At 53.3% G+C, this 12,872-nt stretch overlaps 1 protein-coding gene across 4 annotated transcripts in view; it reads right to left on the reverse strand.

Annotated features, from left to right (window-relative positions):
• The window catches only part of EPB41L4B (erythrocyte membrane protein band 4.1 like 4B), a 142,816-nt gene extending 131,454 nt beyond the window's left edge, over positions 1–11,362 (reverse strand). Inside the window, exon 1 of one of the 4 annotated variants that reach the window (XM_018052570.1) lies at positions 10,464–11,362. In XM_018052570.1, the coding sequence (XP_017908059.1) occupies positions 10,464–10,763 (300 nt within the window). In that variant the 5' untranslated portion in view covers positions 10,764–11,362. The remainder of the gene's footprint in view (positions 1–10,463) is intronic. The other 3 variants (XM_018052571.1, XM_018052572.1, XM_018052573.1) reach the window with 3 other exon arrangements.

Consider the following 12,872-nt stretch of genomic DNA (forward strand, 5'->3'; position numbering starts at 1 on the left):
TGAAGAATGGATTAGCAGACGCTTTTATGTACTGCAGGGACTCTGGAAAACAATTTCATATGATCTTAAAAGGCCCTGCCTGCCACCCTCCCAGCGACGGGTATATACCCAGGAGAGACACTGGCTTGCAAACGTGCACCAGGAGACCAATTTCAGGAGGTTCAAAGCACCATTTTTTCCCCTAATAGCTCCAAACTGAAAACATCCCAAATGTCCACCAACAAAGGATAAATATATTCAGGTATATTCATGCAGCACAGCAAGAAGTCCAGCCATCTCATCAATATGGATAAACTTCAGACAGAATATTGAGTGAAAAATCCATATACTATAAAGTTCACAAACATGCAGGATGAACAGTCTATCTTTTAGGGAAACACACATATGAGGCAAACCCATCGAAAAAGGAATGAGATAAACTTCAGGGGTGGGGGAAGGGAAGGCAATTAGGGAGGAACGTGGGTGGGGGATTAACAGCACTGGTGAGGCTCTTTGTTCTTAAGCTGGGTGGTAGGTACACGGATGTTTGTTACATTAATTTTTTTAGTATTTATTTATTTACTTATTTGGCAGCACGGGTCTTAGTTGCGACACGTGGGATTGTCCATCTTCACTGCAGGACATGTGGGATCTAGTTTTCCGACCAGGGATGGAACCTGGGCCCCCTGCATTGGGAGTGTGGAGTCTTAGCCACTGGACCACCAGGGAAGTCCCTACTTTTCTTTAAAACCAGTCATATTACAGATACTCTTTTGAGTCTGTATTTCATCATTAAAAGATTTAAAGACTGACTGGACAGAGGACTTGCCAACACTGAGCAACTCTGACAAAAGACCAGACAACCTGGGAGAAGGATTAGCCAAAAAAGGAAGAGTCGCAGGTAAGAGGAGCCAGGATGCCAAGAACAAAACCCCGAGGGGTGGGTGGAGGACATCCAAGTCTCTGATGGCAGGGCCATCGGTGAACGGCAAGGCCATCGGTGAACGGCAGGGCAGAGTTAGGAAGGCCCAGACACGAAGAAAAGTCTGTAACTCGGATGAATGGGTCAACAAACTGTGGCGTGTCTGCACACCGGAATACCATTCAGCCTTTAAAAAGCTGACCCATGCTACCACTTGGATGGACCTTGAAGACATTATGCTAAGTGAAAGAAGCCAGACACAAAAGGACAAGGACCGTATGACTCCACTTACGAGAGGGAGCTGGGGGAGTCAGATTCACAGAGACAGAAAGCGGATTAGAGGCTGCCAGGGGCTACGGGGAAGGAGGAATGGGGAGTTCGAGCTTACTGGACATGGTTTTAGTTGGGGATGATGAAAATGTTCTGGAGATGAACAGCGGTGGTCTTGCATAACAATGTGCACATACTTTGAAGTGTACACCTAAAAATGGTTAAAATGGTCAATTTTATGCTACTTACGTATTATCACAGTTTTAAAAATCCATATTTCAAAGAAGGTGCAGCTGAGCAAGCAAGCTGGAAGGATAAAGGAGAGATGCTACCAAGCCTACCTCAAGCCCCTTGAACACACATAAGACATGACACAGATGACAACAGCGTTCAGGCATGAAGTGGGCATGGAAGAGACACCACAGAGCCAACGGAGGCTGACCCTGCAGGCACCCGAGGAACCAGGTGGTCCACATCCTCCTGGCAGGGCCAGCTTCCCTGGGCGAGTCTGCCCCTGGGACCCGGCTCAGTGCTGGGAAACAAAGACACTCCAGATGATCCCACGGATGGCACAGGGCCCTGGGGATATCACCCTCCAGTTCACAACTTCTAGAAGGAAATGCTGGGCACTCAGCCAACTGGGACACTGGGGGAAAGAACCTACAAGACATGCTGAGAAATGGTAGACAGAACCCAAATGCCAGAGATGCTGTAAAGCAAAGAGGTTCAGCAAAGGCAGGGCAATTTACAGCATGAAATTCTAATCTGTCAAATTACAAAACATTCTGACCTTCCCTCGGAGTTCCGGAGAGCACACCTTTCATGGGCTAGGGGTAGAGCACTAAAGAATGGGTCAGGAAACCCAGATTCAATTCTGGCTCCACCCTACTTACAGCGGAGTGGCCTGGAGACCTGTGTAAAGGGGATAATAACACCTTCCCAGATGGTAGCAATTAAGGGAAGTAACACAGATTCTGTGAGCCTGGGGGGTAGGCGAGCCAACAGGCAAGATACCAGGTGCTGTGACTGACAACCTTCAACCCCAAGAGACAGGTAGGAACAGGTATTATTTCACACACACACACAAACTTCTGTAATTCAGAATAAGCCGAAAAGAAGGCACCAAACTGGGTGAAAAGTATGTCTGGAAGGCTTGGATAAGAGGAAAAAAGGTTTTTTTTTAAATAAAAGAAGTATATAAAAGGCTGCACACCATGTTTATAAACATGGATGCAAAAGCACAAAGACTGAAGGGAGCGGTGAAACCAACCAGTTGCTATGCAGCAGGATGGGAATATATAAAATGTTTCTCTCTAGGATAATTTTAGTGTTGTTCTATTAAACACTTTTTTAAAATGTAGGCTATTTCCAAACTCAGCGTTGAAGAATTATGGGCCTCAAACCAGAAGGCGCTCTGGTTGAAACCACACTCACCCAGTATGCCTTACAGGTGTGAATCCCATGCATGGGAACCCCAAGTGGCCTGGAAAGGGGGTCACCGTTCTGAGGCTCAGGGTCCCCATCAATCCTGGGGCAGGCTCCACCCACCCCCACTCCTCCCAGACCCAGTCCTGGTCAGACGACCTTCCCCGACACAAACTTCTTCTAGCCCAAAGCTAGAGTCTGCCTTAATATGTGACACCGGTGGGGTTTTTTCAGTCAGTCTCTTGGGCCCTGATTCTCCCGTCTCACAAATAAGGTATAAGAACAGTAACCACTGAAAGAGGTTTGGTGAGGATTCAACAGTCACTTAAGCACTTAGCACAGTATCAGCACACTGTGATCCCCTGACTCTTACCAGCTTGAGCCCCTCCTCTGTGCTTCAGAGGTTGCTCACTCACTCCTTCAAGATTTGGGGGCTCAGCCAGCGCTCACAATCATCCCTACTCACAAGGAGCTGGAAGCCCAGCCAGTGGGGTTTCCTGGCTCCCATCCTCCCTGCATCTGCACCTGCTGCTTCATCCACTGCAATGCCTTCTGAGCAACTCTTAACGACAGAACCTCCTAGGCAACCTTCCGGACAACTCAGTGTCACTTGGGGCATCGAACCTTCTCCAAATCCAGCCCACGGTTCCATCGCTCACCCCCTCGCCACCCCTCGTGGGGTTCCGAGTTATCTCCTGACACTGTCTTCCACCTTCTAGACTGGAACTCTCTCCCCGGTCCTGTACCCCTCCCAATGCTTCATGCAGGGTAAGTGCACAACCAGTCTTGGGTGACTGAAAACACTGTGGCCAAACAAAAGCATTGTGGGGAACAAAAATAAGCCAGAAATTAAAATCAAGTGGGACTAGTGAGATACATCCACTGTCGAGAGAAGCCAAAGAGGCTGCAGAATGAGATGAGAGACCCTAGGGCAGAGGAGGCAGCCCTGGGATGCTGTAGGATTACCCACCCACCTATGCCAGATCAGCCCCAGCTGGGAGCAGGGGCTAAGCTCCCTGGGCAGGTGAGAGCCTCCCCAAAACAGGTGTCCAGAACACAAGCCCTCAGATGCAAGGGGAGTCTGTGGCCACATCAACGGGACCGCTAAGCTACCAGAAAGCAGAGGTGATTGGTGGGGAAGGGCTCCAAGGATGAGGACCCCACTCCTTACCCAGGCTTTAGGTAGTATACAGCTCAGATGGCCACAGGGAGCTCCCTGCCCCAGCTAAGGATCCCAGGGGCTATAAAGTAGTCAGGGCAGAAGGGTCCCATGCTAAAGAGGCCCAAACTTGGGGTCTAGATCCCTATTCAATTGTGCTATAGAGGTGGAGAAAGAGATTTTACTGTTATCAACCCATATAAATTCATCATTTTAAATAACATATTCAGAACTAAAAACAAAGAGAAAAGTACAGATGGACACACACACACACACCACAGTTTTAAAAGTGGTTATCTCTGATGAGATTTTAGATGTTTTTAACTTCTCCTCCATTTCTATATTTTCTAATCTTTCTGCTGCCAACGTGTTCTCCTGTGAAATGCAAGTGGGGGAGGAAAACACATGCCAACCACCAAAAAAAAAAAAAAAAAAAAAACCCACCAACATGAATCAGCAACTGACCCTGCCTGCAAGCAGCTGCCATGGGCCCGAGGAGGAAGCCCCAGTGCAAAGAACCATATTCCTGCAGAAGAAACACTCTGGGCAGCGTGGAGGAGGCTGGAGACAGGAGTCAGGCCATAGAGAAGGATGGGACACGGGTTTTGAGGACAAGTTGTGGGTGGAGGATTTCTGCAGTGATGGAGTGGAGTTTTTTCTAAGTCCCTACACAAGAATGTAGGAGAAAGGCTATCTCCCCGTATCACGGACCTGACCCCCACCATAATCTTTTGCTGTTTCAGAATTAAACAGACCTGCGCCTTCATCCACAATAGTGCACTAGGGACAGAACTCAATGAGACTATGCACATGAAAGCTCTTAACCAGTTAATATTTGTTTTGTCCTGGACTTGCGCAGGGTCATGTTCCTGGTGCTGGAGAGGCTTGCAGACACCCCCACCCTGCATATTAACGGCAAGTGAGGAACTGGAGTTAAGAGAGGGCACCTCTGTCCCACTTGGGATGGTCACCATCCACCTCTCCTGCCTTCTCCCCTTCCCCACCTGCCCTCCTTTGAAAACAAAGGTATGTTTTAAAAATACATAAACCCATGACACACTTATCCGAGGGCCCCCATGGCCTCGTTCATAGTCCAGGATGAGTTCGAGCGGGGTAAGCCCTGGAGGGCCGCCTTGAGCCATTACCAGCCCTCACAAGGAAGAAAAAGCAAGCCACCTGAAGTCTGGGAGAAGGCAGGGTGTTCATGGCATCAGGGACCTCAGGAGTGGGTGGAGATGAGGAGCTGCCTTCTCATGGGTCTTATGTGGTCCTCCATTTCTTCCCACACCTGAGAGTGAAGATACCCCTGTCCTCCAAGTTAGACCCCACTCCTCACTTCCCTCACACTCAATCAACAGCCCCACCTTAGGGAACACACCAGCACTCAGTCCCTTCTCCACCCCAGGCCCTCATCACCCCTCACCTGGATTACTGCAACAGCGGAACTGTCTCCAGAGCGGGAATGGTCTCCATTCCCTCTCCCAGCCCAGCCTGCACTCCGGGGTGGCAAAGACGGGCTCCCTACAGTGCAGGTGTGAGCCTGCCAACCCCCAGCTTGGAGGCTGCTGCTCCCATCCTCACTGTCTGAAGCCCCTTTTAATGCACAGTGCGGCTGCCCTCTGCTTTCCCAGTTCAGAGCCAGTGTTTTTCAAAGGGTGTGAAGGGGACCACTGTGTCGGAATTACACGCCCAAGGTACTGATTCAAAGTCCAGCTTCCTAAACTAATCAGAAATTCTGGAGGTGAGCTCTGCACAGCTGAACTGGAGTCAAGAAAATCCCAGATGCACTCTTTGTGTACACTGAAGTGAGAGAACGCTTTTGCTGGAGTTTCCCGTGGTTTAGGTAAATGCCGAGAACATATCTGGCCCCCTGCCATGATGCTATGTTAGGACTCGGGCGAGACTGGTTCCCAAAGATGCACCTGACACCTCCTCACCGAGTGACCAAGGGAGTCACTTTATATCCCCAGGCCTCTGTGTCCCATACATACGATGGGTGGATATGTGTTGTCTAGGGTCCCTTACGATCTTCATGCTGTATCATGTATGTTCTGTTAGGTCTGAGGTTCCAATCCTGAAATTCTAAAGACTGGCATTTTTCTTTCTATTTCGGAGTGTAAGTGGGGGGTGAAAAGTGAAAGTGTGAGTAGCTTAGTCCGACTCTTTGCAACGCCATGGACTATTGCCCACCACACTCCTCTGTCCATGGGATTCTCCAGGCAAGGACACCAGAGTGGGCTGCCCTTCCCTTTTCCAGGAGATCTTCCTGACCCAGGGTTTGAACCTAGATCTCCTGCACTATAGATGGATTCATTACCATTTGAGCCACTGTGGGGGGTGGGGGTGGGGCAGGTAGCATTCTTTTCTCATTCAAAGTGAAACTTTATATTATAAAGTATCGCTCTTACTACACCCAGTTTCCAATTTACAATAAGGGAGAGCCAAGCAATTAGCTTTCCTGGCACGGCTTTTTTTTTGCCAAGCCATGGAGCTTATGGGATCTTAGTTCCCTGACCAGGGATCAAACCCAGGCCTTTGGCAGTGAAAGCACAGAGTTCTAACCACTGAACCACCAGGGATTCCCACCTTTTTTTTTTTTTTAAATGTTCATTCTAGAAAATTTCCCAATCCCTTTTCACAGGCCAAAGAGGAAGCACAGAGATGTGTGTAAGATGACAGCCTACCAGCAACCCTTCAGCACCCTGCTGCTTCCTAAGGCCTTTTCATATCCTTTTAGATGTATAATCCTCCCATTTTAAAGACCAGAAAATCGAGGTTCAAGGATGGCACAGCCAGACTGCACAATTCAAACGTGCACCTTCCCACCCTGAAACTCTCCATGCTTGCCCTGTACCACCCAAGTCCACACTGAGCTCAGAGTCGGTGAGAGCAACTGCGCCAAACCTCCCACTGGCCAACGGGGCATGCCCAGCAGGGCATGGGAGAGAGTGCTAACCAGCCAGCCACACCCCTTCCTGGCTCTCCAAACAGAGCTGCTGGAAGCCTGCGCATGCAAGGGAGGGGGGAGACAGGGCTGAGCAACAGCCGCACGAGCAAAAGCGATGCCAGGGATTTAGTCAACAGAGAGCTAATATGAGTCAACAGTGGGTGCCGCTGCCAAACACACTAATGGGATCTTCAGCAGCATTAACAGAAGGGAAGAGTCTGGGGCAGGCCGAGGGAGTCCTGCCCTGCTCTGGCCAGACCACACCTGAGGGCTGGGCCTGGCAGGGCGGGGCCTCGGAGGGGGACGAACCTTCTGAGCCAGCACCCAGGTTTCTGAAGAAGAGTGGCTCTGGTGGGGCACTCTGGTCTGTATGGTGGGCCAACGCCTCCCCTGGGAGCTGGGTTGGCACAGGAAGCCCACTCCAGATTGCCCATTATAGATGGATTCTCTTTTTTCCCCAAAGATCCTGATGCACAGCAAAGGTTAAGAACACACAGGCGTGCGAGAGGATGAGACCCACCACCTGGGGAAGGGGGCTCCAGGCTCCATCAGGGAAGCATCACTGGAGAAGACAATTATAGCTGCTTCTTCCTTTGTTATATGTAACAGCGGGGCCATGGCATGGCCAAGTGGCTGACTCCCTGAAACAACAGGGAGTCTAAAAATGCCTAAGGGGCACTGGATTTGAGATCCTAGGGCCACAAGCATCAAAGTCTCCAGGAAGTCCTCCTGATTCATCCATCCCCCAGCACCCTATCTGGTGAGCCTGTGAGCTCAGCATCACTTACAGTAAAAAGACACACTGCCACCTGTGTTTCTCAAGGGCTTCAAGGCCACCTCTCATTCACCTCTGGGTCCACAGCCCAGCGAAAAACCAAGGTGCCCCAGCACAATCCCACTGAGGGCCTTGTGTTTGAAGCACTTCTGGAACACAGGCCTCCTGACAAGGGCTAATAAAACGGCTTATGACAATGCCTAAGCATGGTTAGTATGCTGAGCAGAGAATGCATGACGCTACCAACACCAGAGAGTTTTAATTACAAAAGAGCCATAGTTAGCCTGGCAAGTGTGCTTTGTGCCTGAGCAAGTGACTGGAGACAGAAAATCCAGCTTAGGGAGATGGCGGTCAAAGGTAAATCCAGTGTACCAGGCCGCAAAGCCATCCCAGGGCCCAAGAAGCGGTAAAAATTCAGGAATGCAGGAGACGAGAAGAATGACCAGTGGGACTAAATGCCAAAAAAGGACAGCATAAAAAGTGAGCTTGGTGAAATGGGGCTGAGAAGAAGCACAGATGCTACAGCTTCATGGAGGCCGGGCTGCTTGGAGCCCATGCTGTACTGGCACTGAAACTCTGAGGATGACTGTGGGAGACTGTGATGCAGATCTAACAACGAATAAATCTTTCAGTCAATGAGCTGTGCTCCCTGGTGAATTCTTCTCCATCTTTCCTCCCCAAGCAAGGGCACAGATGACCAAAGCCAACATTTGCTCTGGACCTGCCTAAGGGCAGCACATACACATTATATGCATGTCTATATAAATAAAATTGGAAGTTCACTAAATAACATCTTAAGGCATCCCATTGGACGTCCCTGGTGAATACAGTGGATAAGAATCCACCTGCCAATGCAAGGAACACAAGTTCGATTCCTGGTCTGGGAAGATCCCACATGCTGCAGAACAGCTAAACCGCTATGCCACAACTACTGCAGCCTGTGTGCCTAGGGCCTGTGCTCCCCAACAAGAGAAGCCACCGAAGCTAGAAGCCTGCACACCGCCAGTGAAGAGTAGCCCCCTCCCCCTACGGCTCTCTCTGCAACTAGATAAAAACCCAAGCAGCAGGGAAGACCCAATGTAACAAATAAATAAATAAATAAATAAATGTTCTTTTATAAAAAGGAAACAAATCTGCCATTGTAAGAAAACCTAGTGAATTCTTCTGTCAAGTAGCCTTTAATTAAGCGAAGAAACCTTTAGGATGCAAAACCTGCCTCTGCCACGCTGGGCCAGGGCTCCACCAGCTGAGGTTAAGTCAGCCTTCGCATCCCAACCTGTTCATCTGGGTACCTGTTTGGGTCTATTCACCACGCATGCATTTTTACTGGGTTTGCATTTTTCATCTCAGAGACACCACTTAAGCCTGTGGCAGAAACCTGACAAACGCAATACATTTCATAAACGAACCATCTCAGGGGAACAGACAAGAAAATCATCAGCAGTGAGCGTTGTCAAAGTTCCCAACCAGAGCATTCCTTTCGCAGATCTGAGATGCAGAACGCGCCACATCCTCTCCACACACCAGCTGCCCGCTCCAGAAGCAACCCACTCACCTCTCCTCCACTCGGCTCGGCCCGCCCCTCTCCCCTTTTTCAAGCCTTCTCTCCCAGCAGAATAAAAAGCTGGAGAGCCCAGTCTTGGAAAAACAGTAACATTTTAATACTATTTTAAAGACAACTGCTCTGAGCACTGGAATGTTGGCTCCTTTTCCATGAATAAAAAGGCCCCCGAAGGGTATTATCGTAACAAAATGATATCCTATGGAGAGCACCAGGAACCACAAAAATAAAATCGCCATAAACTGAAACTGTCTCAAAATTAAACCTAACACAAGGAAACATTAAACCGCAGGCCAGGCAGGCTCTGATTTTCCCATCTAAAACCCTTACAGGTTCCCAGCCAGTTCTCTCCTGACGTCCAATTTCCCCAACCCGAGAAGGTCGGAATGCTTTCTTTAGAAGTCCCGGTATGTTATTCCGCCCGCCCCGCTTGAAACCCTCGGGACGATCTGTAACATTCATCTAAAGCTCAATCATTTCTGTGTCCTCAGTCACACCCAAAGAATCCCAAAGGCAACGTCTGCCGCAGCGCCGGGTGCACAGTAGGGGCCCCATTAATGTGCGGATTCGATCTGATCAGATCCGGCCCCTTGGGCTAAAAAGACCCGCTGGTGGCCGGACGCCCTGGCGGGGACAGCAGCGCCAGCCGAGCTCTCCGCTGCAGGGGGCGGGGTGCAACCACCTGTGGGCGGGTGGCCCGGGCTGAGGCCGCGGCGCAGCCGCCCTGGGGTGCCTCCGCGGCTCCCTGCACAGACCCCGGGGAAAGTCCGGCGCCCCAGGCCCGGGGGCACCCGGGGTCCGACTCCCAGCGGCCCAGAAGGGAGCTCTGCCGCTGCAAAGTTGACCCGATCAGCGAGAGTCGATTCTCGAGTTAGCTCCCAAGTCGCCCAACCCCCTGTGAGGCAGCGGGCCAGAGGGGCTGTTTAGGATGGGATGAAGGGGTGGGGAGCGCCCAGATGGGGACTGGAAAGAGCAGAAATACTCCCCTGACTCCCTCCCAAACTTGGGGCACCTGCCGGCCAGGAGGCGAGCGGGCTTCTCCTCCTCTGCCTTCCCACCACGGCCTGGTGGCGAATCTGTGGGGGCAAACGGGCTACCCCGGGGCAGCCCCGCCTTGTTTTGACATTCTCTAAACGACAGCCCAGCTCCAAGAAGGCCGCTGCAGGAACCTCAAAGACCTCAGGGGAACAACAGTCACCCGCGCCAGGGGGCGGGGACTTGAGGGGGCGCGGGCCAGAGATGGGGACCCCCGGAAGAGACCAGAATGGGGTGGCCCGAGAGGGAACCAGGACTAGGAGTGCGCGCAGAAGGGGGAGGGGATCCCGGAGAGGTACAAGGGGAGCGCCCCAGAGGGGAGCATCGGGGGAAGGGAACTGCCCCACGGGCCCCGGGGTGCCAGTGGCCCGGACCGGCTCCGTCACTCACCGGCAGGTCCACGCTCACTTCGGTACCGTCGAGCAGGAAGACGCGGCAGTAGAGGGTGGCCTTGGAGGCTCCGGCGGCAGAGATGTGCACGGCCGCGCCGCCCGTGAGCAGGGGCCCGCCGCCGGCCGGGAACACGCTGCCCCCGGGTGCGGCGGGCAGCGTGGAGACAGCGGCGGCCGGGCCCCCCCGCGGGCCCCCGTCGCGCTCGTCCCCCAGCCCGGCGGCCCCGCGCCCTGCCGCGCCCCGCGCGTAGCGCTGCATGGAGCGGCGGCCAAAGGTCCGGCGCAGAAACCGCAGCATCCTGGCTGGGGGCGTCCCCTGCCTCCGCCCCCTGCGCCGCTGCCGCTGCGCCGCCGCCCGGGAGTGCCCCGCGACGCCGTCAGTGCCAGCGCCCGCCCGCGCCTCCTCCCGCCGGCTGCGGCCCGGGGCTCGCTCCCGCCGAGGCCGAGGCCGCGCTCCGGGTGCCTGCGGGGCGCGCCGGCCGGGCCAGCGCCGACTGCGAGTGGCCGCGGGCGGGAGGGCGCGCTCGGGGCGGCCCGGCAGCCGTCCCGCCGCCGCCTCCGCCGCCACGCGCTCTGCCGGGCCGGCGGCCTGCGCTCGCGGCCGAGGAGCCGCTGCCGACGGCCGGCCGCGGGCGGCCCGGGGGGCTGCGGGGGGCGCGGGGGCGGGCTGCCGGCTGCTCCCGCGCCGCGAGCCGGCCGAGGGCCAGCCGGAGCAGGGCGCCTGCGTGCTCCTGGCGCGCTCGCTCCCACTCGCCGCGCCCCGGACCGAGGAGGCCCCGCCGAGTACCCGCTCCCCAGGCGCCTTTTCCTGCGCCCGCAGCCCCCGCCTCCCACCTGGGAGGCTGCACCTCCAGCCGCCGCTGCCGCCGCCACCGCCGCCGCCGCCGCCGGGACTGCAGCACGCCCTCCTCCCTCGGGGCTGCGCCGGGTATTTGCAAACCGAGTCTGTGCTGCCCCCTGCCGGCCCGAGCGCCCCCTGCTGCTGTAGGTGTGCTCACGTGTGTACACGTAGGTGAGCACACACGTGTTTCCGGCGCCTCGAGCCCTGAAGACGCCCGAGAGTCTCCCCTTGCCTAGTTTGTAAACCCAGGCTGCATGCCCTCAGGGGAGCTATGCCCGGGAGGCCGAGAGAAAAACGCAGGAAGCGAAGGCCCTGCTAGGCCCGCAGTTTCCCTTTCTGGAAAAGGATGGGGGTGGGGTGGACTAGGTAATCTACCAGGTCCCCACAACTTAAATTCTGGCAGTTTAAAATCTCAGAGCTGAAAGGGCCCTTTCTGCCATTCCAGTCCGATGGACACATTCCAGATAAGGAAATTGAGGCCAGGCTAGGAGAGGTGTACTTTTCCAATGGACTACGCAGAAAAACACCTTTCCTCAAGGGACTCGGGTCCAGTATGGAGGAAGTGTGCGTGTGTGCGTGTGTGTGTGTTCAGTCGCTCAGTCCTGTCTCTTTGCCATCCACAGAGGCCCGCATAAATAGCCACAACTTGTAAGAGTGAAGGCTGAAGAAGTTACTGAGAAGCGGAGCAGAACTGACGCGTTAGGAGGTAGTCTATGAGGATACACGGAGAATATTGGAGGCAGAGGAAATGTTTATAAACAATGCTCCTCAGGTTCAAGGACTGGTTCAAGGAGAAGTGGGTTGTCCAGTGTGGTTGAAAGAAGGTCAGGCCTCTTGAGAACAGCACTGCTTTTCTTCTGTGTGTGCCTGACACTGTGCTAAGCCCTTCTCATTCATCATCTCACTAAATCCTCAGGACAGCCTGGTTCCATAAATGGTTTTATCCCCATTGTACGGAGGAGGAAATTGAAGCTTAGAGGGCTTAAGAGACTTGCTCCAGATTTCATTTCAAATAGGGGCTCGTTTGCTGGGATTTAAAGCTGTTGCTCCTAACCACTGCCAGGCTGAGGCATGTGGCATGACTGGCAAGCAGTGATGGTTTCTGAGAGACCTGGACAGAGGCAGTGGCCACAGCAAAGGGGAAAGAGAAAGAGAAGGATGAATTCAGGAGGTATTCCAAAATCGACATTTACTGAGGATCAGGCACTGTCTTAGGTGATTTCATGGATGGTATTTTCATTACCCTCATTCCAACCTTTCTAGATATTCTGTTTATCCCCCATTGACTTAGGTGGAGTTTGGGGCTTAGAGAAGTAACATCCTTGCCTGAGGTCTCAGAGCTCCTGAATGACAGCAGCCAGTACCCTCCCCTGTGGCCTGATGTTTCTCTTATGACTCCACAGGGGTCTACCTGGTGACAGTGTATTCTGAGGGTGCACCTGCAATCAGCCTTCCAATATCCACTCTGCTCCTCTCCCCCCAAGACTTAATAGAATACTGTCAGCAAACGTGTTCAAAGGGGACCCAGTCTGCTTATGGTTTACAAGGGTAGCCCGTTTCCTACTC

The sequence above is a fragment of the Capra hircus genome, chromosome 8, assembly GCF_001704415.2.
Source record: "Capra hircus breed San Clemente chromosome 8, ASM170441v1, whole genome shotgun sequence".
NCBI classification, from domain to species: domain Eukaryota; kingdom Metazoa; phylum Chordata; class Mammalia; order Artiodactyla; family Bovidae; genus Capra; species Capra hircus.